This window comes from Suricata suricatta, chromosome 4 (genome assembly GCF_006229205.1).
Source record: "Suricata suricatta isolate VVHF042 chromosome 4, meerkat_22Aug2017_6uvM2_HiC, whole genome shotgun sequence".
Taxonomy (NCBI): domain Eukaryota; kingdom Metazoa; phylum Chordata; class Mammalia; order Carnivora; family Herpestidae; genus Suricata; species Suricata suricatta.
Window position 1 is genome coordinate 28,632,540 of NC_043703.1, and position 27,361 is coordinate 28,659,900.

The 27,361-nt window shown below is 40.2% G+C and overlaps 1 protein-coding gene across 1 annotated transcript; it reads left to right on the plus strand.

The window, feature by feature from the left end:
- On the plus strand, nt 1-24,724 carry EDNRB (endothelin receptor type B). The gene is made up of 8 exons (XM_029936566.1): nt 1-124; nt 960-1,496; nt 17,284-17,396; nt 17,531-17,735; nt 19,081-19,230; nt 19,629-19,762; nt 20,273-20,381; nt 22,338-24,724. The coding sequence occupies exons 2-8, from the start codon at nt 1,017-1,019 to the stop codon at nt 22,470-22,472; spliced, it is 1,326 nt and encodes a 441-aa protein (XP_029792426.1). The 5' UTR covers nt 1-124; nt 960-1,016; the 3' UTR covers nt 22,473-24,724.
- Nucleotides 24,725-27,361: the final 2,637 nt, after the last annotated feature.

Sequence of the window (27,361 nt, forward strand, 5' to 3'; positions counted from 1 at the left end):
CCGCCCGCCCCTGAAGGGAGGCGTGCAGGCCCCCTGGAGCGGGCTGCAACCGACCTTCGAGCCCCGAGTCCCGGGAAGGAGGTCCCCGCTCTTCGCTTCGCTCCTGGTGCTTTCCATTCGCGAGGTAAACATTCTGGCTTGGTGTTGAGTTAAAATCAGTGATTGAACCTTGTCCTGGGGCTTCGGCTTGGGTTGGCAGTTTGGGGATATATCTTCTTAAATCTGATTTAAGAGAGAGAGAGAGAGAGAGAGAGAGAGAGAGAGAGAGAGAGAGAGATCGAGAGAGAGAGAGATCCAAAATGAGTTTGGAGTAAAGGAGAGCAAATAAAAGTTTGAAGCCACTTAGAGGGGACAGACACTTCGAAGTTCATGCTGACACTCCCCCAAGTCGGACGAGCTGAGCAGTGTCCGGTCGGCCTGCGCACTCCGGTGGGCACCGGGGCAATCCGAGCGCAGGCTGCTGGGGAGCAGTGGCTTTCAACCGCCCGGAGGAGTCTTGAACGAGGTTCGGACACCGGGTGTCCGGGTTCCCTGCGGAGCAAAATGCAGAGGCTGGCATATGCCTTTGGCCTCTGGGTGCCTTGATTTCCCCAGATCCCACGCATCCTTAGCCAGAACATCTGTGCTTCCCCGGGGCGCACCAAAGAACTAAGAGCTAAGCCCTAAACACCCATCCTCTCTCTGACACACCCCTTCCAGAATGCCCCGCCCCACTGCGAGTCACTTCTCCCCAGGGGGAAGGTAAGGGAGAAAAAAAGCACAAGGGAAGCTGGATCGGGAAGGACAGTCGAGCAACGCAGGAGTGTCACGCGCGCCAGTTTACCACTGGCGCGCAAACTTGAGTTAGATTTGCGCGCGGATGGTGGCCGCGCGGCTGCGCTCTGCGCCAGCGGCTTGCAGGGGCGTGGCTGGGGTAGCTGACCCAAGCGTCCTGTCTTTCTTCCCTTGCGCTTCTCCAGACTCAAAGCAGCAGCGGAGCGGCCACCAGACGCCCACCCACCGGAGCAGGCAGCAGCATGCGGCCGCTGCGAAGCTTGTGCAGACGCGCCCTGCTGGCTCTGATCATTGCCTGCGGCGTGGCGGGGGTCCGGGGAGAAGAGAGGGGATTCCCACCGACCAGAGCCACTCTGCCACTTCCGGGGCCCGGGGAGATAATGACGCCCTCCACTGAGGTTTCCTGGCCGAAGGATGCCAACGCCAGCGTGCCCTTGACTTCTGCACCTCCGCAGATGCCTAAAGCAGGGAGCACAGCTGGAGCCAGGCCACGCTCCCCTCCTCCGTGCGAGAAATCCGCTGAGATCAAGGAGACTTTCAAGTATATCAACACGGTGGTGTCCTGTCTAGTGTTCGTGCTGGGCATCATCGGAAATTCCACACTGCTGAGAATCATTTACAAGAACAAGTGCATGCGAAACGGCCCTAATATCTTGATAGCCAGCCTGGCTCTGGGAGACCTGCTGCACATCATCATTGACATCCCCATCACTGTGTACAAGGTAAAGGGCTGATATTGACGGGAGGGGGGCCTGTAGGAGGAGAGGGGTGGAAGAGTCTTTGGGAGATGCTTCCTCAGGAAGATCCATAGCCTCCTATAAGTCAGTTATCATTGGAACCACATTCCCTACTGGTCTTCAGGAACCTTAGGCTAAGTTTAGAACAAGTATAATCCCCAGACCAGCAGAGTCAGCATCACTTGGGAACATGTTAGAAATGACGTTTTATGGCCCCACCTCAGACGGTGGGATTCAGAAACTCTGGGAGGAAGCCCAGTAGTATGTATTTTAACAAGCCCTTCATGTGATGAGGATGAACAAACTTTGAGAACCACTGGTCCTGAAGTATTTAGTCCCTATGCCAGCTCACTGAGCCCACAGTCTCTACAAAAAACTAGTTCACAGATTGGCAGGACTGATATCACCCGGAGCCTGTTAGAACTGCAAGTCTGGGCCAGACTTACAAAAGCAGAATCTGCATCTTAAGAGACCTAGGTAATTCATATGCACACGATCCTTGGGAAGCCTTTTTGTGGAGAGCCCTAAAAGTATGGGGGCTGGAATGGGTTTTTGGAAACAAATGGGTTAGAAGACAGAGATCCGGATTGAACAGTACACCAACACAGCTCACCTGCTGTGAATGACTGCACTGTGCCTGCTCTTTGGTGTGTGTCTCCCGCAGGCCAAGCACTGGAAAGGATGGGTTACTTCCCTTTACTACTTTTGACAACCCGCAAGTAGGTATTTCTCCATCTTACAGACGATCAACAAGATGTTCGAAGTCTTACAGATAGTAAGAGATGGAGGGTGGGAATCAAGCCCAAATCTGTCAGGTCCAAAGGGCAAGCTGTACCCCGATGGATTACCTTGAGAACAAATCAAAGAGTACTAGGTGTGAAGTCTCTCAGTGGTTTCAGTTGCTAACATTATTCTGATTACCATGGGGATCAGAGGAACTGGGCACAGAGAGCTAGGGCGGAACATAAACCCCCACACTATTTGACTCCAGGTTGCTTTGGAACTTTAGACACATCTTGGTATCTCTGGGCCTTAGTTTCCTCAACTCTACAGTGAGGCTGTTAGTGCCCAGCTACTGAGGTATTGTGGTGCTAAGAAAAAGAACCTAGGTTGGGGCGCCTGGGTGGTGCAGTCGGTTAAGCAGCCGACTTCAGCTCAGGTCATGATCTCACGGTTCATGGGTTCGAACCCCACGTTGGGCTCTGTGCTGACAGCTAGCTCAGAGCCTGGAGCCTGTCTTCGGATTCTGTGTCTCCCTCTCTTTCTGACCCTCCCTTGCATGTGCTGTCTCTCACTCTCTCAAAAATAAATAAAACATTAAAAAGTTTAAAGGAAAAAGAGCCTAGGCAAAAGAGCCAGAAAATTTTAAAAGCCCATGCAAGTATCTAAAACTCTGCTTACCCATCATGACCAGCAATAGAAAGTCATGCATAAGAACAGAATCAAAGTGTAAGGGACTGGGAATGTGCTTTGGGGATTTGCCTGAAGCTAATCCAGGGCTCTGTATAAGGGGAAACGTGACGTGGGGGGCTGGAGGGGGGTGGTAGAGGACGTTTTTATCTTTGTGGCAGAAAGATAAAAACCATAAAGCATGCCTTTAATCCTAATCCAAATAACCGTACTTTAAGGGAACTCTAGCAATTTCTGAAGTTTAGATACAGGATTCGGATTAAGATCCAGACTCTAGAAGGAAACACTCCCACAAATGCGGCATAAATAGAAGAAATCCTAAAATCCTGCCTGGCAACTTGTTCTTAGGAAGTCTGAGCGTTTCCTGGGAGAAGTGCAATGTGAAATGGGTCCCTTAACCGCAGTCATGGTTCTGGTAGAGCCAGAAGTGATGCACTTACTTCTTAAGGAGTCCCAGCCACCAAGTCTTCCCATTCCAATTGGACAAAGGACTCTCAATTCAATTCATCAAAACTAACTTGAGAAACTGTAACGTGGGTGTTGAGAAATGTTTGAATGAGTGAAATCAGAGCCTTTTGAAAAGGAAGATTACAATCCAGTTTTTCTAGGCTTGCATAGAGTTGTGTGAAAGGTTTCCTTGGGGAGGTCTCAGGAGCCCCACACATCCAGCTCTATCAGAAATCTCCCTGAGTCAGCCAGCAGCCAAAGTGCAGTATTGGTTTGAGGACATTCTCCACCTGATACGCTGCCCTCAGGCCAGATGAAATCAGCTCTTTCAGCACCATCTTACTTTCTCTGTCTGGTCAAACGATTACATTTGATAAACCAGAGAATATCTGACTCCCACGGTGGGGTGGGGGTGGGGGGAGCACACAGTTTTTACTTTCATTTCAATATTCTTAATGATTTCCCTAGGAAATTACATCATTTTGCCTGAAGCCATTCAATCTGTTAAAACTGTGTTTTGTACTCCTGAAGTAAACAGACTAATGAGTCATTACAAATCTGGCCCTCCAGTCATCTATATTGGCCATAAGCACATCCATCACAGAGAATAAGGTCCCAGTGCCAAGGTTGCCAACATGGAAGGCTACTTAGTAGCTTTTGGTTTATTTTTATAGTGGGCATAAACGCGCATCACTTGAAGCATAATATAATAATATTAATGGCTGCCTTTTATCATGCACTAGGTTCTTGGGTGGTATCACTAAATCACTGCAGCAACTCCCAGGGAGGAGGTACTGCTGTCAATTCTGTTTTACAGGAAAACTCCATGTTGGACAGGAGAAGAAGCAACTTGCCCAATGTCACACCCCTGGACCGTGATGAAACTAGGGCTCAAACCCAGACCATCTGGGACCTAGAACCTGGAGTTTTCTGTGTCCCTCTTCGCTGAGTCAGCTCAGACCCAGCATGCCCTTCTCCCTCGTGCAGTATTAATAGAACCCCATTGAGTGCCCTCATGGAATTACGTGGTACACTCCCACACAGAGCGATGCTTGGTAAACATTTTCAGCTTTAATTTGAGTCACGTGAAGATTTCTATCTCCTGAAATTCTCCGTCAGATGATCTGTAGTACATAATATGGATAATATCACTGTTATTTAAAAGGCTTTATTTACCAAAACACCTAATTCAGACTAGTTAGAAGCCATTTATTCCCCTAAATAAGTGTGATGCCATATAAGTAAGTGGTTTTTTTTTCAAGAGAGAGAAGGTGCAAGTGAATGAGGAGAAGAGAGAGAGAGAGAGACAAGGGGAGCTCACCCGGAGCGGGGCCCAAGCTCACCCGGAGCGGGGCTCGTGCTCACCTGATCTGGGACTCAAACTCACAAACCATGAGATCATGACCCAAACCAAAGTCAGACGCTTAACTGACAGAGCCCCCAGAGGCCCAGCCATATAAGCAAGATTTTTAAAATCCATTTAGAATCTCAGCATAATCAGGTATTACACTTAACACAAAGTAATTTAAGGGAATTATGAAGGCCATTTAAATTGATCCTAAACTGTGAGACTTAAATCTCTAAACCAATGATTTCTAAATTTTAAATGTTTATTTATTTTTAAGAGAGACACAGAGACAGAGTGTGAGCAGGGGAGGGGCAGAGAGAGAGGGAGACACAGAATCTGAAGCAGGCTCCAGGCTCTGAGCTGTCAGCACAGAGCCCAACATGGGGCTCGAACTCACGAACCGTGAGATCATGACCTGAACTGAATGAAGTCAGACGCTTAAGCAACTGGGCCACAGGTGTCCCTAAAGCAGTGATTTCTAATATTGTTTTTGTGGGATATTAAAATTATCTTTCAGGATCCAGTTTATTGTATCTATTATATAAAATTGATATATATTATAATTAATATAATACAATAATTATAATATATTAAAATGCAAACAAATTTTTATTCTTATGCATACACACACATATACACACACACACACACACACACACACAACATTTGCAATTTCATAGAACCCACCTAACCCATCTGTTGGCACACCCAAGGGACCAGAACAGTCAATGTGAATCTATTACATTAATCTGGAGTTCAGTAAAACTAGCATTCAAAAAAGTTGACACTCTCCAAAATGTCATAGTCTTTGATACTGCTGTAGAATGGGACAGGACTTCACAGGGAGGTGCTGACAAACCTTAGGGTATGGATCTATTCTACCTTGACTCCCTCAAGAAACTAGGTCTCTGGAAACTTCCAGGTAAAGTCAGTCCTCTAACCAGGCCTCCTCTGTCTAAGAGGAAATCCTATGAGGAAGGCCACAGAGGTATCATAGAACACCCACCCAATGGAAGCTGTTGAAGTATTTCACATATTCTTATTCATGTAAATATGCTGAAAAGAAGAGCCTGGCTTTTCCTTCCCAGCAGTGTATGCTAAGGCTCTAACATGTTACATTATGTAAGTCCATCCAGATGAAAATGAAAATGCAGTCATCCAAAGAGGATATCTAAAAGTATGTACGTATCTTTATATATGTATCTCTGTGCACAGGTGTGTACACATATAAACACATATAAATAGACAGGTAAATATAGCATTTTGCACAGTGCCTGGCACCTAGTAAGAAAAGAATAAATGTTATGTGTGTGTGCATATGTGTGTGTGCGTGTGTGTGTGTGTGTGTGTGCGTGTGTGTGTGTGTAAGAATGAAAATTTGGGCTTTTTTTTCAGGTTTGGCATTATAAACATGACTACAAATAATGTATTCATACAAATGGCTTTGCATACATGTGTGACTATATCTGAAAATTTCTAGAACTAGAGTTACTAAATCAAAGGATATGTGCATTTGTGATTTTGATAAAGATCTGTATATTGTGCCCCAAAGCTATTGTTGTACTTAGTTTGAGTCACTATCTTCTATAATATCTCTGTACAGATACACATGTATTAATGTCTATCTCTAATATATACATGGATATACAATATTTACATGGTCAATATACATGTACCTGCACCTAAAGCCAGTATTTATAAGTATATGATGTAAGAATGAATCTCTTCTTACTCACAGGCTAATCGTGTCCTTCCTTATATAGACTCCAGTGATGGGGTAACCTACATATCTGTTGTCTATGAGAACCTATCTGGCCAGTAATTTGTGGTAGCCTTGATGTCAGAGCTGTCCCAGCTCTGTAAAAAGCAAAAGAGCTGGGGTATACTTCTGGATGCCATGAAGGTTTATGTTGGTGGTGGCTGATTGGTTGATTGGTTAGTTCGTTGGCTTGGTTTGGTTTAGCAGTGATATTTAACAAAGGTTGGTTGAAAATTCAAGTTCAAATTTATTTAACTTCTTTTAACTTCTCAAACAATTAAAAATTCTTGAGCAAATAATGAATTTTTGAATTATCTCTGGATTTCATTTAACAATCTCACTCTCTGTGCTATGTTGGCATGAGTAACTGAGCTAATACAGCTAATTCTCAAATAGAACTTCCTTTATGTGTAAGCAAGCTGCTTTGAAAACAAATCGGCTTGTGAACTGGAAGACAGATAGCGACATGGACATTAGTTTGATAAGGATCGACATGTAATCAGATGTCCTGTGGTGGTAGAGTACCTTTGGATGATTTTGCTGTTAAGATTTCCTAAGCTACTATTAGAAGCAAACAACCTGCCTTCGTAGTTCGGAAAGGCAAAATCGCTGATCTTTAATGTTTAACTAGTTAAGGTTGGGTATACCTACCATTTAAATGCTAGCATGTAAAAATGTGGAATTGCTTCACTGAACCCACAAATGAGTTTTGACTGAAGTGACCTTGTCAGGTAATCGGACATTTTCTGCTGGTGACACCCTATCTTTCTGAACAAACTTACCTTTCTCACTTCCAGTCTTAGACTATTTCTAGTAATTAGCAAATTTTTGTGTAATTGAATAGTTTCATGGTTAGAAGTAAAAGTTAGGGGAACACCATCAAATTTAACTTTCAAAGTTATAATTTTCTGATCAGTAAATGGAGGTTTATGCACATAAAGCAATATAAGAAGTAAAAGTATCATTGGATAGGAGAATCTGATTTCTTACAAAATAATAACACTCCTCATCTCCAGTTAAGTAACTGAGATATTTTACTAACATTTTATTTATTTTTTATTTTTTTATTTTCTTAACGTTTATTTATTTTTGAGAGAGAGAGAGACACACACACACACAGAGTATGAGCAGGGGATGTTCAGAGAGAGAGGGAGGCACAGAATCAAAAGCAGCTTCCAGGCTCTGAGCAAATGGTCAGTACAGAGCCTGACACAGGACTCAAACCCACCAACTGTGAGATCATGCCCTGAGCTGAAGTGGCCAGTTAACCGACTGAGCCACCCAGGCGCCCCATTTACTAATATTTTAAAATATTTAGAGATATTGTAGTGGCAGAAGCTCTTTGAACCCAAAATGGAACCTAGATATTTTGAGATTCATTTATTTAAAGCAAAAAAAAAAAGAAAGAAAAGAAAATTAAGGAACACCAATTAACCACATTTAATCTGTTAGCTTTTAAAAAGTACTAATAGTTAGACTATTAGCTCTGAATGACCTAGAATCAACTAACAAATAAAACTAATACCCCAACACCCACCTAGCATGGTGCCTGCAACACTCAGTATCCGACAGATGCTTGTGGACAAAAGAGGTTATAAATAAAACATAAGGACAGTGGGCTTTTAATAACCATAATTTTTATAGCAGTTCAGATGAAAAAGAAGGAGGAAGTTGTTCTTCTTCCTGTAAGAGAACATTGGTCATAATTAAATAATAGGTCAATAGCATAATCCAAATAATCCAGAAACTCCAGGGTTCATGTTCCCAACTTAATGCTCCATACGTGGATTCCCGTGACATAGTGCTTGGCCAACTCTTGGCCTTGAGCAATGACAGGCCCCCTGGGTTAATTCTATAGTACTTCTTGTTTTTTGCTTTTGATCTGCCTCTGCTCACTCTGTAAATCCAAGCCTCTTAAACTGTCATGGCAATGTTACTTTCAATGTGGTCAGGCTTATCTATCAAAGGCTTTGCATTTTTTCTTTGCTCACTTTAAATGAGTTGTTCAAGACTGAAGATATTTCCCCAGCTATACAAGAGGTTGACAGAGCCAAGGCCCTGTTGTTTCAAGGCCAGGAAGCCGTGGTCTTCATTTTGCAAAGAAAAACCATATAAGGTGATCTCTGTGTGGCTAATATGCTATAGTTGATTATTTTTAGAGAAACATGTCAAATGCTAATAAATGATTAAGTGCCTCAAAGGGTGTTGACAGATAAAGCCTGAGCTGAAATAAGATTCAAAATGTAATTTATGATGTGAAACAATCTCTTTCAAGACTTTGCAGAGTTAAGATGAGGTTGGTTACGTTTGGGAGACAGCTGAGTGTGGTGTATCGGGTACACCTTACCTAACAACTTCTCTAATTTTAGACCTCTGTCCTTTCCTCTTTCCAGTGCTTTTATTTTAGAGATTGATTACTTCTCTTTCTCTATAGACCCTCTGGTGAAAATGTAAACGAAGAAGAAAATAGCCAAAGTGTGATAGAAGAAGAACAAGAAAGAGACTCATGCTTGAGTCAGAAATTTATTAGCAAAGTTGACTAACGCATTTCTTAGGCAATTCTCTGTCCCTAAGACTCACAGCCACACTCATGCCTCCTGACTTGTGTCATCTCTCTACTTCTGTCCTCTTTTGCTCAATTGTATTTTCCAGAAGGAGGAAAACTACCCTCTTGAATGTTTACATTGTACATATCTTCTTCCCCCCCTCACTAAGTGTTTTCAAATTATTTTAAAGGCTTTTAGATTCCATGGTAATCAAATGTCTTCTCACAGTAGCTTACCAGTGTCCCATAAGTATTTTCTGGGTAGAATTAGGTATAAGTAGGACATGGAATGATTTAATAAGGTTTGTTGACTTCATGAAGTTTCAGAGTTTCTTTCTGAGCTGTGAGACCATAGGGTTGTAATTCTTCCATTTCTTCAGGTGACACAGTGATCATAGAAGATACAGTTCAGGTAAATGAGTCAAATAATCCACTAGGTCTGTAAATAGCATTTCTTAATGCTCTTAGTTGAACTCTTCAGCATATGTAACATGTCAGTGAGTTTTTAGGCACAAACTGTGGATATATTCTTAAATTCAGATAATAGGAGATCAGCGATCTATTTATCTGTTACACACTTGGAAATAGATTTCATTGTAACACTAGTAGAAAATATATTTAAAGTAAATTTAAATTTCTCCTAAGACATATTTTTTAAATCTTTTTTTCTTTTTGCTTCTGGAGATTTTGTTTCAAGAAACTTAATTCATCTTCATGGAGTCAATGTTCTATTTCAGCAAGTCACAGGAATGTTTTCAGAGCAGGAAAATCCTTCTGTTCTGTGGGTGTGCACACAACAGATTCTTGGAGATGGAGCCTCTGTCTCGCACAACTCCAGGGGGCACTGTTCACACTGTGGTCTCTTTAAGTGTCACCCCTGGGGTCAAGCTGGCATTATTTCTGACCCACGATCTAATCCTCACCAGCTAATCTGTAGGTGATTAAGTGCCTTTTAATGGATGCAGGATGGAACTTGTAATCAATATCTATCCCCAAGGGCACAGGTACAACATATGTCAAGAAAATATTTTCTATGTACCTGACTGGCAGCTTACTTTAAATTCTGCCCATACATGGGATTAAAAAAAGAAATGGAAATCCCTGAATGAGCATGCTCTATCTTTCAAATGCCAGTTCAAATGCAGACTCTTATCTGCTACAGGAAACACAGATAAAAACAGAAGAATACACCCTTTCCCAAAGCTCTGAAACACAACCACTCCGTTATTTCCCTCTTTTGACTCTTACTGTAAAAACATTTCTATAATACCAGTCATTTGAAAGAAATGTTCACACTTCATCACAGCCATCTGGCAAAGTAACCCTGGTTGTTGTTGTAAATACATGGCTCACCCAGCCATTTAAACAGTCATGTCCTACAGCATCTCTACGCTTAAAGCAGCCATCTCCACCAAATTTCCAGCTACAGTTCCTGGTGGGATCCCATCAGATATTGAGAAGACAGTAGGTTCTGTTTTATGTCAGTCATTTCCTTGGCAGCTTTGAATAGGAGTGACAGGATGGGAGAGGAACTTTTGCATTTCATGTTCTCTAGCCTGCTTCGAAGGCAAAACTCCAAAAAGAACAGAGCCAACCATCACCCCTCAATCCCTCAGGGCCCGGGTTTCATGTCTCAAGAAGACTTGCTCCTCTGGAAAGAGGAAGGAAGGGCCTGGACTAGACCATACAAAAATAAATAAATGCATAGCCATCTTAGTTCTCTAAAGACTTTGTGTCAAATATGAGAACTGAAAGTTCATGACCAGTTTTATCACAGTTCTGCCTTATGACTGCATTCATTCGTTCATCCATACACATTCATTCACCTTTAATCAATAAGCACTTAATGAGTGACCGCTGTGTGCCCGGCACTATGCTGGACGTTAAAAATGTGGTAGAATATTCTGAAACAAATAACAGTTAGAACTCAGTATATACTCCCAATTTAAAAAATAGGAAAAGAAAATAGTATCTATGGTTAATGAAGCGATTGGACATTTGTTAGTGCAAGACGGTTAACTTTCAAATTTCCTGACTTTATGGGGCTTGATCCCTTTGGGCATTAACAGTGGTATGTATTAACAGGGCTTTCTCCATTTAATTTCTAAAGAATGTGATTTTTAATTAAAAAGAGAGATGAAAAATGTAAATCTCCCAGTTGGAGAGATTTTGTAGGAATCATTAAAAACACTTAAAAAAAAGTATTTATTTCCTGTTCATGCTATTTATCCTTTTAGAAATTAGGGGGGAAACTATGTAATATAAAATTAATTGTTAAATGTAATATAAAAATGATGTATTTGTGTGCTATTGCCTTTTTTTCCTTCATAAACAGCCATTCTAACATAAAGTTATGCATTCATGGTCATCCTTGAGTAGAAATCTTATCATCAGTTTGATCACATCTTTTTTCAATCTAGTGTTGATTTTATTTATTTGTTTGTATTAATACAAAAGAAACGTTTTAGGGAAGCAGTGTAAGCCGTGAGGGAAGGAGATTCCAAGCATGGGCTATCCTGTGTCAAATGGACACCACGCTGTCTGATCTAACAGTAGCAAAAGCTTTTGGTTGGATGAGCCATTGTGATATGAAAACCAATAACAGTTATGGAAGTAATTTCTAACTAGCTCACATTTAATAAATGGTAGGTAACATATATTCAAACTTAATTTTAAGCAGAACATAAAATTTTAATTTCTGGGACAACAACCAAGAAACAATACAGAACTCTAACATTGATTTTACAATTAGAGAGATTTGTTTAACTGCATGCTTGATTTGTCTTTGGTATTCAGATCTTGCCCTTAAGTTATTTAATTGAATGGAGTGAAGTCCAAAGACAAAACTAAACATAAAGAATTAGAATGTGTTGGGGCACCTGGGTGGCTCAGTCAGTTAAGCAGTCAACTTCGGCTCAGGTCACGATTTCACGGTTTGTGGGTTCAAACCCTGCATCAGGTTCTGTGCTGACAGTTGAGAGCCTGGAGCCTGCTTCAGATTCTGTGTCTTGCTCTCTCTCTGACTCTCCCCTGCTCATGCTCTGTTTTTCTCTGTCTCAATAATAAATTTTAAAAATCCTAAAAAAAATTTTTTATAAAAGGAATAAGAATGTGTTATTGCTGGGTTTATAGCTGGAATTACTTCCTCTTGCAATAAAAAGAATTAATATCCCTAAAGAGAGGTAAGGTATATTGTTGGACTACAAATTCGATGTTGGATGTCATGATTTTTGTCAACAAATAGTAAAGTAATTAATTTCTAGTTACCACAAAAATCTATAAGAACACTCTTCCACCAAAATTTAAAGATGGCATCTTGGTTGAGAGTGATTTTTGTCTTCAAACTTTAGTAGATCTTTCCTCCTTACCTCCACTGGGGGTTTTGTTCACCGTTAAGCAAAAGGTTGATGTCTTTGCATTTTATTTTACTTTTTTTAATGTTTATTATTTAATTTTGAGAGAAAGACAGACAGAGTGCATGCAGGAAAGGGACAGAGAGAGAGGGAGATGTAGAATCGGAAGCAGGCTCCAGGCTCTGAGCTTTCAGCCCAGACCCCAACCACGAGATCATGACTGAGCCAAAGTCAGACACTTAACTGACTGAGTCACCCAGGCATCCTGATGTCTTTGCATTTTAAATAAGCTCCCAGCACTAAATTGCCCAAGACCTACTGGAAACCATTAAGACCCAGAAGAGCATCAGAAGCAGGCATGGTCTCTGCCACCGGGCACCTGGCTTCTCAGCGTCTCCACAAAACCTTCAGATTGGAGAGAGGCAGGCGTTGCCAAAGTCACCCTTCTCATTACAAAATAATAGAAGTGACAGTGGGGACGTTGTCTCTCATCTTTTGTGGCCTCTCAGGACCAACAGCATTCAGGTCCGAGTTGAAAGCCTGCAAAAGCTAAAAAGCTGACAAAGGTTGATGCTCCCTAGTTGTAGTTCCTTTCCCTTCGGAAGGGTAGATTAGAACATTGTAATTCCTCAGTTATGATCTCTGCATAGAACATGAAGAAAATGGTTACAATTTTCAGTTTGTGTTTCCCTGTCCCCTGTGATAACGGGTCAGAGGTTGAGCTGCAGACCTCCCAGCGGTATGAAGAACAATCATCCACTCCTTGGGCTGAGCCAAAAACAATAGTAACCTCAAAACAGGGCCTAGATTCAGTACAGAGCTCCCTTCCATTGGCCAGACTTCTTTCCCTTCAGTGGCCTGGGCACACTGTCATCTTGATTGATTTGATGCCTGCACCTGGGTAATACTAATATTTGCATATTTGGAAATAGTTTCAGGCAAGTAAGGTATTTGGAAATACCTTAATTTTTGGATATTATATGAATAAGACAGCTAGGTGAAAGTGAGACTTTATTTTGCATCTAGATATTTTATGGTTGATGCATAAATGTGGGTCAAAACATTAATATTGATCTGACTCTAAACAATCTTTTTTCTATGGTCAGTGTCTCCAAAACACTATATAGACTCTAAAATCAGACCACGTGCTTCAAATGTGGATCGGTTACTTCAGTGAGTAATAAACCAAGTTACCAGGACAAGTAGACAAGTGAGTAAATCAAGGACAAAAAAATTGCTTCTCGAATGATCAACAGCAAATAACCCCAAGACTCAGTGGCTTGAAACAGTAAATATTTATTATCTCACACCCGTTCTGTGGCTCTAGAATTCGGGAGCTGCCTAGCTGAGCGGTTCTGGTTCAGTGTTCTCACGTGAGGGTGCAGTCAAGATACTTGCCAAAGGCTTCGGTTTTCTGAAGATCTGCCTAAAGCTGGAGGAATCTCGTTTGTACAGCCGGCAACTCTGTGCTAGTCGCTCCCGGGAGGCCTCAGTCGGCCGCCATGTTGGCCTGCCCATAGCGGCGGGGGTGTCCCCCTGACGTGGCAGCGAGTCTCCCCGAGAGCGAGTGACCCGCCAGACTGCAAGGACCAAGCCGTATGTCTTCTGTGAACCAGTCTCAGACGCCACACATCATCCCTTTCACCACATTCTGTTTGTGAAAAGGAAATTGTCAAAGCCAACCCACATTCAAGGAAAGGGAAAGGAGGCTTCACCTTGTGAAGGAAGGAGCAACAGAATTTGCAGACGTATTTAAAACCAACACAGCATGTTAATAAACTTCTAAGTGCCTCAGTGTTCTTATCTGTAAAATGGGGATCTGTAGTACTATCTCATAGGATTTCTTCAGGGATGTCGATGATATGGTATATGTGAAGTGCTTAGAATAATGCGTAACCCATTGTAAGTGCCATATAACTGTTAGTTTTGCCCCCCCCCCCCCCGCCCCTGCCATATCTCTAAGAACAATCAGAATTAGAATATAGTTGGTCTGGTAGAGTCCTTGGAACTGGTTGGAACCTTTTTATTCTTATGCTTCCAAGGGCAATTGGCAGTTCCTTTAAAGTATCTTGAGTTCATAGCCAGTTCAGACTTGAGACATCCTGAGTCTTCCCCATTTCAGTAAATGGTTCCGCCACTCATATGACTTAGTTTCCTTAGTTTCCTGACTCCTCACATCTTATATCCAAACCTTAAGAAGACCTGTTGGCTCCCCCTTCAAGCATAAAAATATATTTGGTCTACAACCCATTCTGTTCAGCCCCGGGTCACACAGGGTCCAGCTGACCACAATCTCACCAGAGCTTCCTTTCTTGACCCCACATTCTATTCTACATTGAGCAGCCACAGTGATCTTTTTATTTATTTTGTTATTTTTTTTAATGTTTGTTTATTTTTGAGAGAGAAAGCCTGAGCAGGGAGGTCTGAGAGAAGGAGGGAGACAGAGATTCTCAAGCAGGCTCCGAATTGTCAGCACAGAGTTTGATGTGAGGTTCACACTCACGAACTGGGAGATCACGACCTGAGCCCAAATCAAGAGTCAGACACTTAACTGAGCTACCCAGGAACCCCTGACAGTGATTTTTTTTAAATCATAAGTATGACCATGGCATTTCTCTCTTTAAAAACTGACAACGTATTTCCTCGAAAAATTATCGGACATCTCCCTTTAAAACATCTCTTAGACACTTGGCTTGGATTGCTCTCCTATAGCCCTGATAGGCTTCTTCCTGAAAGTCAGCTCACTAGGATTATTTTTCTACCCAAGACCTTTGCACTTGCTCTTTCCTCTGCCCAGAATGCTCTTTGCATGGCTTACTGTCTTATATTAGTCAGATCCCTTACTCATATGGGGCCTCTTCAGAAAGCTGTTGCATGAGAAGCTTGTCAAGAAATTACTCCAAATCCACTCTCTTCATATAATGACAGTAGCTATATGACACCATATTAAATATTTGTGTGTGCTTGTTATTATCTGCCTTCCTCACTAGACTGTGAGCTCTAGGAGAGCAGGGAGTTTGCCTTGTTGATATGCACCTTGTACTCAGAATGGTGTCTGGCATATACTGAATGCCCAATAAATGCTTATTGAATGAATGAATGAACAAGCAGAATTCTGACTCAGCTGATTAATCCAGAAGTCACAAGGAGAGACTAGTCTGATCTACAGACATACTTTTGTTAATACAATGTTATTCGACAGTGTTTTTTTTTAATCTGAGTTAGTTGGCAACTTTAATAATTATTAGGTTTTATATAAAAACTCCAATTTTTTCAATTAAAATCAAGAGGTTTTGTTGTTGTTGTTGTTGTTTTAATTTGGGATTCCTTGGCAAAAATCGTGTCATGGTTTTTAAGCAGCTTCTCCTTTTAGATGGGACTTACCCCCCAGCCTACCACTCTCTCTTATCTCCCTGACACCAATGACTTTCTTATACCCAGCTTCTCTACACCTCTGTGTTACCTGCTTGGCCCTATAGATCTTCAGGACCCTAGAGTAAGCATATCTGTGATAACTTTGCAAACATCTGTCCTACATGTCAGTGTAACTTTTCATGTCTAACTTGGAAACAAAACTGGTCTCATGTTGGAGCTCCAAGTCATGTTCATATGAGACACACAGTTCAATCCTTGGTGCCATTTTGGAACAATCACCCAGCTTGACAGACTCCACAAAGAAATTTCACTAAAGTGAAAGGACAGAAAGACTCGGTTGTGTTTCAAAATAGTTTTCACTTTTGGAAGATTATTTTTTAAAGCATTTTTTAAAAACATTGATTTGAAATACTTTTCTTTATTTTCAAAACCTCATGAACATTCAACCCAGATGTTTATCTGAAGTGATTCGTTAACCGGAGTGGGGCACACCCAGTTGTCCTAAGAAAGAAATTAACTGATTTTCATAATAGATGGTTGCACAGTCTAAAGTCAAATGGAGAGAAGTATGCGTATAATAGCAAGAACTTATGTCTTTTTATTCATGGTAGAGCCGGCCCCTATATATTTTGGAGAGTTGACTACTAAGCATACGCAACGTGGCAGGAACTATATTAGGCCGTTGCAGAGGCCATATTCTGTCTTATACTCTAAGGATTCCGGAGAGCAAAAACTGAACAAAACAAACAAGTAAATGTTATAATACATGTAATAATTGTTGACATGTATTATGCTACGGATAAAAAGGAAAGTGGAGTAGGGTAAGAGAGATGGGAACCTGGCTAGTTACTATATTAATAATGTGGTTAAAGTAGGTTATATTGAAAAGATGAGGCTTGAGCAAGATCTGAAGGAGGTAAGAGAGTGAGCTGAGTGGATCTGTGGGGAAAGAGCCTTCCAGAATAAGGAAACACCTAGAGGAAAGCCCTAACACAGGAATGTGTCTGGGCATTTAAGGAGCAGTGTACATATTCCCGCTGAGTTCCTGGGCAGTCAAGTTGACTACAGTAAAGAAGAAATATACAAATGCATGCTCTGTTCTCCACAGGAGTAGTCTCGTCTTCCTAGCTGAGGAACATTTATCATCTTTTTTTAACATTCATCATCTATATTTTGGTTTGGCCATGACCTGAGCATGTGAGACTCCATGACAGTAGAAGAGATATTTTCACTGCATCACATTCAGTTTTCTAAGGGGACCTCAAAAGACTGGCCCCATGGTGGAGATTCTAATCCTAAAGTACTGTGTATGCATAACGAATTCTCATGAATTAGCTGCATTTTCATTATTCCCAACCACTCTCCTGATCCATATATTGAACACTGATGATTTTCAAAGGCGTAGTCCATGAGGAAAAGAAGAACTGAAATTGGTTATCTTACTCTGCATGTTAATTACTGTCCACTAAGTAATGCAGTTCAGAGGGCACTGTGTGAAAATCTCCCTAACAGAGCTTCATGTCTTCTCCATGTAGCTGCTCGCCAAGGACTGGCCCTTTGGAGTTGAGATGTGTAAGCTAGTGCCTTTTATCCAGAAGGCCTCCGTGGGAATCACTGTGTTGAGTCTATGTGCTCTAAGTATTGACAGGTAAGAGACCATATTTAAGCCAGGTATATCCTGAATACTGTACTAGGGATTGCTCTGTTACTTAGAAAATAAACTGTGTAATTCAATAAAAGCAGGCTCTGCAGCTTGACAAATAATTCCATTTTGTTCTTCAGATATCGAGCTGTAGCTTCTTGGAGTCGAATTAAAGGAATCGGAGTTCCAAAATGGACAGCAGTAGAAATTGTTTTAATTTGGGTGGTCTCCGTGGTTCTGGCTGTCCCTGAAGCCGTGGGCTTTGATATGATAACCATTGACTACAAAGGACGTTACCTGCGAATCTGCTGGCTTCCTCCTACTCAGAAAACAGCCTTCATGCAGGTGAATTTTACCTTTTCCTTTCCTTTCTGTTCTTGCCTCATAAATATTTAGGTAGTTTTTGCCTGGTCTTCCCTACGTGGGAAGCTATTGATTTATGAATGTCCTTGGCATAAATTAAGAGTGTGAGCCCCAGGACTGTGGGGTTAACAGTAACTAATGACCCATGCTGCGGAAAGTTAGGTCACTACTTCTGCAAGAATTCCCTGGTGTTAAGGGATGCAGATAAAGCAAGTTCATCTGAGAGGATAGATTTGAACTGATAGCTTTTCTACTCAACTCCTTCATAAGGACTGCCAACTACTACATATTCTTCATAAGACAACACAGCGGCCATCAGAGGGAGTGGATGGTTCAGTGAATGATCAAGTAGAAGATGCCCGGATGTGGAAGGATTCGGAATGGCAAGCCAGTCCTCTCTCTAAAGGGAAAGCTGCTATTGCAAAGAACTTTTCGTCTTGGCCATTTATTCAAGAACGTTTAATCAGGAAACAAGGGGGGAAATATCAATGCGGGTATTTGAAGACAGATCTCAAGTGTAAAAGACTCTTCCCAACAGAATGAGTTAAGAGGTGTTAACGCAGGGTTCACCAATGGTTATTTTCTGTTTTACATAGAAGAAGACTATATACACCATTAGAGATTATATATGTGTCTGGTAATAAAAAGAAAAAGAGGGACATTAATGTGAAATTGAGAATGAGATTGCTATCCTCTTGTGTCTTACTAGTTAAAAGGAAAAAGTACTGCATAGATTACAAAAACTCTGCTCCAACACAGTTGGAAAAAAAAAAAGATAGAGCAGAAATAGAATAAAAGAAAAGGAGTAAGTCATAAGCAGCTTTGATTTTTTAATTGATAAGTGAGATTTATACATTTCTTAGCTAAATGATTAATAACAGACTTTTCCATGTCTATTTTCTTTCCAGGAAACACACTTGTTAATAAGTGAGTGCTTCCTTAAACACTAGGATGTGTTTACATATCCAGATATGGTATTTCTCAGAAAGAGTACTTTAAAGATGTATTTGCTTAAGGATAATTTGCTTGTGTGAAGACAAAAATATTTGCATTATCAAATATTTTAAATTTTGCCCAACTGCTTAAATTTTCATGCATAATTCCAGCACACTGCCTTAGAGAATTGAAATGTCCTTTAGGGAAAGTTTGTTTCACTTAGTATAAGTATTTAACTATTTTCAGTAGATGTGACCTGAAATATTCTATGTAGTGTTTATAAAATGGATCTATTTTAGAAGTAGATGAGTATTTTTTTTAATTTAGCACTTGGTATATATTATGTTTTTTACAGAGGAATGTTAATCATAGAATTCTCTCTTCTCCATAGTTTTACCAGACAGCTAAAGATTGGTGGCTATTTAGTTTCTATTTCTGCTTGCCATTGGCCATCACTGCTTTGTTTTATACCCTAATGACCTGTGAAATGTTGAGAAAGAAGAGTGGCATGCAGATTGCTTTAAATGACCACTTAAAACAGGTAAGAAAATAGAAATATGTGCTGACTCATGATTATATTATAATTATAAATAAGAAAATTATTACAGTGATAATAAATTAAAATTATTATACACTAAAGCATACTTCCTTTTTCTTGCTCCTAGTATATTTGAAAATACAAAGAAAATTTTTCTATTAGCTATTGAGAGATAGTCTAAATCTAAAAAGATCTAGAAAAAGCAATTACTTTTTTAAGATGAATCTCTAGTGATTTTAGTTCTAATTTCACATTAACTATTCAATTTAAAGCTTGATGTTCTGAATTTATACAAATGCCACTGGCGTTTTGGAAACAGTATTAAATATTCTGTTTGGGATGGGGGAACGCTGTGATTATCTGAATCATCTATTTAGTCTCTGACTATGGTTTTATTACAGAGACGGGAAGTGGCCAAAACAGTCTTTTGCCTGGTCCTTGTCTTTGCCCTATGCTGGCTTCCCCTTCATCTCAGCAGGATTTTGAAGCTCACTCTTTATGATCAGAATGATCCTCATAGATGTGAACTTTTGAGGTAAGAAAGGTAAACTAGACCAAGTTTTGTAGCTAAATGCCATTCCGAAGTTTTTTTTCCACTGATCCCTTTTGGAGGCAGAGTACCATTTTGCTAGTCTTTAGGGAACAATTAAGATTCTAATTTTTTCCCCCTTCACTCCTGTTATAGAGAAAGGAATAAAGCAGACTATTAAGAACACTGGGAATCGAGAGGCAGAACTCTCCATTTGATCTTAAAATGATCGAAATGATGAGTGGGCAGCACTAGTGAAAATATAAACCGCATTCTCCTTTTGCACTTTCCAAAGCCTTCTCACCTGACCTCAGCAAATGAGAGAATTGAGCATGGGAAGGAGGGGCATCATGACAGAGAGAGACAGAGAAAGAGAGAGATCATTATGAGCAAAGACCAGTGAAAAAGTCAAAAAACTATTGTATATGAGTAATTTTTTTCTTCCCCAAATCAGAGAAGTTTGCAAGGAATATAGGCTTAAAGCAACAAAGACCTGTTTTGGATTGTTTCTTACAGCTTTTTGTTGGTCTTGGACTACGTTGGCATCAACATGGCCTCCCTGAATTCCTGCATTAATCCTATAGCTCTGTATTTGGTGAGCAAAAGATTCAAAAACTGCTTTAAGGTGAGAGTATTTCAAGATAAAAAGCTCTTTTCTGCCTGGCATCAAATGTAACCTTTCCAAACAATTCAGATTTCTATCTAAAGAGATTTAGTATATTATTTTACAATATTCCCTTGCATTGCATCACAGATAATTTTTTAAAATACGACTTCTGCTCATAAATTACTCTACTTGATTTCTGCCTATAAATCCTTATCAACCATTTCCTACTGCTTCAACCAACCAGTTGTATTTATAGAAACACTCAGAAAATTGACAAAAAGGACATGCATTGATGTCTGACAGATATCATATGATAAAATAAGAGCTAAACTTGAGTTAAATGCATTGTTCACATTTTGGGTAGGTTTTGGACTAGGTAGCACAGCTTGGATTATAACTAAGTATCTTTTTCATATGAGACATGAGACTAACAAGTCAAATGGAGACATTTAATTCAGGTTTTGCCTCCTCTTTGCCACCTTGCTTGTAGAGCAGAGATGTGCTACTTGACGTGGAATATGTGTTATTATTCTTCATTTGGTCACTTGCATTGGAAATCCACCCACCCATTTGTTCACTCCTTCGACAGCCTAACATGAATGATGTATTGCCTTCCCTTATATGGGAATGATCCATTTGTCTCTGGTAGCTCATTACTGGAAAGAACTTCACTTCCTCAAAAAATCTAAATCAGTCTTAAGTTCTTTGCCCACTCCTAAACTCATGGATTATAGAGCAAGAAGACAACGTGCATTGAGATCGACTCCCTCATTTTATAGAACAGAAAACAATGGAAGACATTTTCTTATACATATAGATTCTCAGAAGGCAAACAGTATGAACAAAGTATTGGATTTTTTAAAAATCTGAGAAAAGAAATTGGAGAAATCAAACTGAGACATTTATGTACTTTATAAGTTTATTGTGACAGTATTTTAAAAAATTTTTTAAACATGTTATTAATTTTTTTAAGAGAGGGATAGAGGGGCGCCTGGGTGGCTCAGTCGGTTAAGTGTCCAGCTTCAGCTCAGGTCATGATCTCACGGTTCATGGGTTCAAGCCTCACGTGGGGCTCTGTGCTGACAGCTAGCACAGAGCCTGGAGGCTACTTCAGATTCTGTGTCTCCCTCTCTCTCTCTGAACCTCCTTTGCTCATGCTGTCTCTCTCTCTATCTCTCAAAAATAAATAAAAACACATTAAAAAATTTTTTTAAAGAGAGAGAGAGAGAGAGCGCGCGCACACACACACACACACACACACACACACACGCGCGCGCGCACGAGTGGGGGAGGGGCAGAGAGAGAGGGAGACACAGAAGACGAAGGAGGCTCCAGGTTCTGAGCTGTCAGCACAGAGCCTGACACGTGGCTTGAACCCATGAGTAGTGAGATCATGATCTGAGCTGAAGTCAGATGCTTAACAGACTGAGCCAACCAGGTGCCTCTGTGTGACAGTATTAAAAAGGCACATGAGCGTAACATGTGGCTGACAAAAACATCAATACAATATTAAATTCACTGACATGGAAAGCAGACTGTAGAGTAGTACAATGTTATTAAAATAAATTATTCACACACTCATGCACACATGCACACATACAGTCATGCGTTTATACGGGTGGTGTGTGGTAATATTTCTACCTGCATAGGAAAAAGTCTTGAGTTACAAATTTATCAAATATTAAGAGAACTTCTCAAATAAGCAAGAGTAAATATCACGAATGAGTGGTTTTAATTAAAATTAAAAGGTGACTTTTCACATGATATACATTTCCTTCTCTGCATTTTCTAGTTTAAAAAAGTATCATATACTACTTAGGTAATTATATGTTGTTAAAGGGAAAAATAAGAGCGCATAGAAAGAAAGTGGCCAAGAACTCCTGATCATGCCCAGATAGTCAGAACCCTAGAAAGTAGGAAGAGTCATGACAGTAACTGATGTGAACCGATAATGAGTTATTTTGCTTTGTACAGTCATGCCTATGCTGTTGGTGCCAGTCATTTGAAGAAAAGCAGTCCTTGGAGGAAAAGCAGTCGTGCTTGAAGTTCAAAGCTAATGATCACGGATATGACAACTTCCGTTCCAGTAATAAATACAGCTCATCTTAGAAGAAGGAATATTCACTTAATTTCATTTTCTTTATTTTGGACAGAAGTCACTAAAACAATGAGGCGTTTGCCAAAACAAAGCAACTGTGTGCTTGCACAAGACAATGTAAAAGTGTAAGAGTGCTTATTTTCTTAACACTCACAGTGACCCGTGACATTCTGTGAGCTACGTATCGCACGAGGAAAAAAAGCAGTGAGAATTAAGAAAGGCCCCTCGCGAAAGCACTTAATGTTTGACAGCCAGCACTTCAATGCAGCTCTTAATAACTTCCAGTACATTCATGTACCACTTAGTTTTAGGTTGAACTCACTCTGAATTCCCATTAAAAAGGTATATGTTTTAAATTAATGTGAATCTGGTATAAAAGAAAATTACATCACTGTAAAATGAAATTTTTAAATTAAGTTTAAATTACTCAATTTAAACAATTTTTTAAATCCTTCAAAAGAACTTTTTTTCATTCATGGTGTCAAACCATTGGCTGGACTATAAAATATGAAAACAAGTTTAGCTGGTGTATCTTTCTTTTTTTTGACATTAGAAACATAAAGGATCAGGAGGTAGCATCAGAGAGATTGAGGGTTTTTGAAAATCATTAACCTTTCTACATTCAGAGAAGACCTAATGTCACAAAGGGAAAGAGAGAGAAGGTTTGGAATGCTATCCCAAAAGACTGCTTTGAAATGTCCTACTCATGTATTCTGCAAAGAAAATACTACCTATGATTTTTTTCAAGATCATTAAAACGTTCTTTTTTCACTGCTGTAGTTTAAACACTATTTGTTTCGTTTTGTCATCTGTAAATACTTAGCTACAATTATAGGATGTGCAGATGACTCAACAAAGGGCCGGTCCCAGCGTTCGTATTTTTACAATGGAGACACGCCAGGAACCCCAAAAGGGACAGGACGTGAGTTGCCTGGAGCAGGGCCCACAGGGCACAGGAGAGAGCAGCGTCCTGTCCCACGTGCGCAATCAACATGGTCTGTGGCATAGGTGTAATATGATAAGTAAAATGCTGTTTTGCGAAATCACACCAATTAATCAATTTAAGAGCTACCTGTAAAGCTTATTACTAATTTTTATATTATTTTTGTAAGTAACTAATAGAAAACAGTTATGGATATGGTGCTTTTATGTCATATGCAGGCAAAAGTGCTTTTGGGGACCTTAAGGGCCTCTTCCTTTGTGCATTTTTGCCTAATTCTTTCATCTCCCCGGCAAAGTGCCTTAGGTTAACTTGGGATGATATGTGTGTGAAAATATGTACAAGAGAGAACAGAAGAGAGGAAGCGAGGTGGGGTGGGAGGAAACCCACAGGGACGGATTCCCATTCTTAGCCTGACGTTCGTCATTGCCCGGTCACATCAATACAAAAGGTCCTGATTCTGTTCCAGCAAAACACAGCGCAATGTTCTCAGAGTGACTGCAGGAATAAATTGGGCCCAAGAGCTTTAACTCCGTCTTAAAATATAACAGAGTTTCTACTTTTGTTTCTTTTAGTAACCCTGGGCCACATGTTGGAAATGAGCTAGCAATGTTGTTTTCTACCAGCATCTAATGTGATAATACAGTAAACCAAAACCCAAAGATGTGGCCGAAAAGAAATGATGATAATTAATTAGCAGGCCACATGGATTCTATTTACAGATCACTCACGGTCTTGTTTATTAGTTTCTTCCCAATCACTTTCTCAGATGCTTGTCAATCCAGAAGACATTTCAAACTTTGGATTTTAAATTAACTTTGGATGACTAATAGCTTCACAGTTGGTTAACATATTTTTTTATTCCTCAAGGTTTAGCTCATTTTTATTACCATGTACTGAATGTTGGTTCTTCCTTCTCATTTACATCCAATACCCTTTCCTTTTCCATATAGACTGTGGTCTGTAATCATCTTGCCAAACTTTGAAACCACACACAAAGAGGATGTACATGTACTCTTTATAAAGATATTGCATTCAGTAGCTTTTCTAAAAATGTTTGAATTCAAAAATTTATTCAAAAAACATGCTGATAAAAGTTGGTAACAAGCAATATGGCATAGTTAAAACCAATATGGCCAAAGGAATACAGTTTATAGCAAAAATGGGTATGCTGTAGCTAACTCTATAAAATTGTAATATAAACTTGTAAAATAATTATATATTTTGTTTTTCTGTGGTCACTTAAAGTGCCAACTACTGTAGTTGCTGATTCCTTACTATGTAAACAAAATCAATAAAAAATTAAATTGTTTAAGAAACAAAGACCAGGTTATTTTTCACTGCACAGATAATAATTGATTAAATACCAATAGATTAATGTTTAAAGGTTATTCAAATATTACAAGTAGACATTATTTATGTTAAGCATATAATAATCATGGAAGTGTAAAGGTTGTTAAATTTTCTGGTCTCCAGGCTGCATTGTTGGTATGTTTTACTGTTGTGAGTAACCAGATATACATACAGACATTCAATTTTCCCAGGCTGATTATCTGGCGGATAATTTGCAATGGCCCCTCCTGTCTTCCTATCCCTGGTTTCCTGCCTTTGGAGCATGTCTCTGGTTAATCATTATTGGACCAAAGGTCAAAGGTAAAAGGTTGAAACGAGCTTTTGGGATTACTTGCTTTATTTCACCAGCTTCTTTTGAGTGTTTGCTATGTGTGAAGTAGGATGAAATGAATAAAATGCAAGTTTCCTATTTGATAGGAGACAGAAATAATAACAAAACTTTAATACAAGGCAAAATGAACTGAGTACTGAGTGATCACATACTCACTGCCCTCGAGGTTCATGTGTTGTGTCTCTTAGCACATGATCTCTTTCTCTAACCAAAATAGCCAAGGATTGGCATTTATTCTTTTCCCATACAATTATGTTAAACCCAGCCTAGTGTTCTAGAGTCTTCTGAGTGATCCCTGACCTTTGCTGGATTTCAGCTTCTTAATCTCAGCTGAGCATTTGAGATATAGGTGTTCAGATTTCCAGGGGCTATGTGAGAAGTTCAGGACGGGCAAACAGAGGTGATACTCACATTAAGCCATCACCAACAAGAGCCTACCTTCTATTGAACAGTCAGTTGTCAAGTTACAATAACAATAGTGCACACACAATTTATTATAGAGAGGAGGCAGAATAAATACAATTTAGATTCTTAGAAGAAAATCAAAGGATGGAAATGACCAGAAATCCAATTAGTGCAGACCAATGTCTTTATAAGAACAATGACTCTGAATGACTTGCTTTCAGTCATTAGTCATTCTCAGAAATGACAACATTAAATAATCAACAGATTGAATAAATATACCCAAATTGGTAAATCCCACTGGACACTTCCAGGATTCAAGGTTCACATGAGCACAGGGAATTCATGCATCATGTTAAGAAGGCAGCATGTGTAATGGAAAAATCACCATTGGAAAGAAGGAAGGGAGGAAGGCAGGAAGGAAGGGAAGAAGGAAGGAAGGAAAGGAGGGAGAGAGGGAGAGACAAAGAGAGAAGGGAGGGAGGGTGGAAGGAAGGAAGGAAAATACATCCTTGGTTGTTTTGACAATATGACCTGAAACAAGTCAATAAACGTCTTAGAGCCTCAGTTTAAGTGTCAAATGTCTAGTGTACTTCCATACAATTTCAGTGTACCTTCTAAAGTTTAGGCATACACAAATGCAGAAGACAAAATCTCTGCCTTTTAGAAATTTACAGTCTAATACGGGAGACAAGCAAACAAGGCCGCTAACAAGTTATAGGTACTGGTACATAGATACATACATGGTAAGAGTTGGAAAGCTTAGGAAAACTCACCAGAGGAATCAGTACTTAGGCCTTAAAGGAAGTTTGCCAAGCAGACAAAGAGTCCATGACACAGGTGACTAAATGACTATCAAGTGAGAGAACCTAAACAGGCAGGCCACCACTGCCAGTTCAGGGAAAGGGCCTGACCCCTAGCATGCTGAGGGAGAGCCCTTAGAGGTAAGGCTGGAGAGACAGGCCAGACCGGATGGCCGTGTCTCATGCAGTGGGTTTGCCCTCCCCCCGTGACCAGTGTTTCTCAAATGTTTGAAGACTGCACACCACAGGCTCATCTGGGATGTCTTATTTACAGCACAGACTCCTGGCCTCCAACTTGGATTCATACAATCAGAACCTCTGGGTGAGGCCCAGAAATATTTAATTTAACAAAGACTTCAAATAGCTCTTATGGACCTAAAATTGGGGAAGACCTACAGTGTACTGTATTTTAAACAAGGAATAACAAGATAAGTTCTGTGCTTGTAAGACTACTTTGGAAGTAGCATAGAGCATGGATCAGAGGACCAGAAGGCAGAAAGCAGGGAGGCTGAAATACAGCTCCTGCAGCTGACAGGTCAAAAAGCTGAGGGTCTGAGAAAGATGTGTGGGGATGCTGGAAACAGGTCTGGTGTGTTGAAAAGATAGTCATCATGATATACTGACCAGGTTTATATGGAAAAAAAAGCTCAGTTTAGAGGGTTCTGGCTGGAAGGACCATGAACTTTGATTGGATATCAGCAAACTATGCCTCAGGGTCAAATCCAGCCTTCTGGCCTGCATTTATAAGTAAGTTTTATTGTAATGAAGTCACACACATTTGTTTACATATGGACTGTAGTTGCCTTTCACGGCAACAGCACAGTTGGGTGGTTGTAGCAGAAACCCTATAGCCCACAAAGGCTAAAATACTTACTTTATGGCCTTTATAGAAAAAAAAATGTGCTGACCCTTGACATAGATGAGTAATAAGGGAAAAGAGAAACAGCAATTGAACTGGAGAGAAGGAAAGAGTTCTGAGGACAGAATGAGTTCTGTTTGGGATATAACTTCACTCGAAGCAGCTTCTGCACGTGTGTGTGATGTGTGAAGACACTCAATCCTTATTTCCTC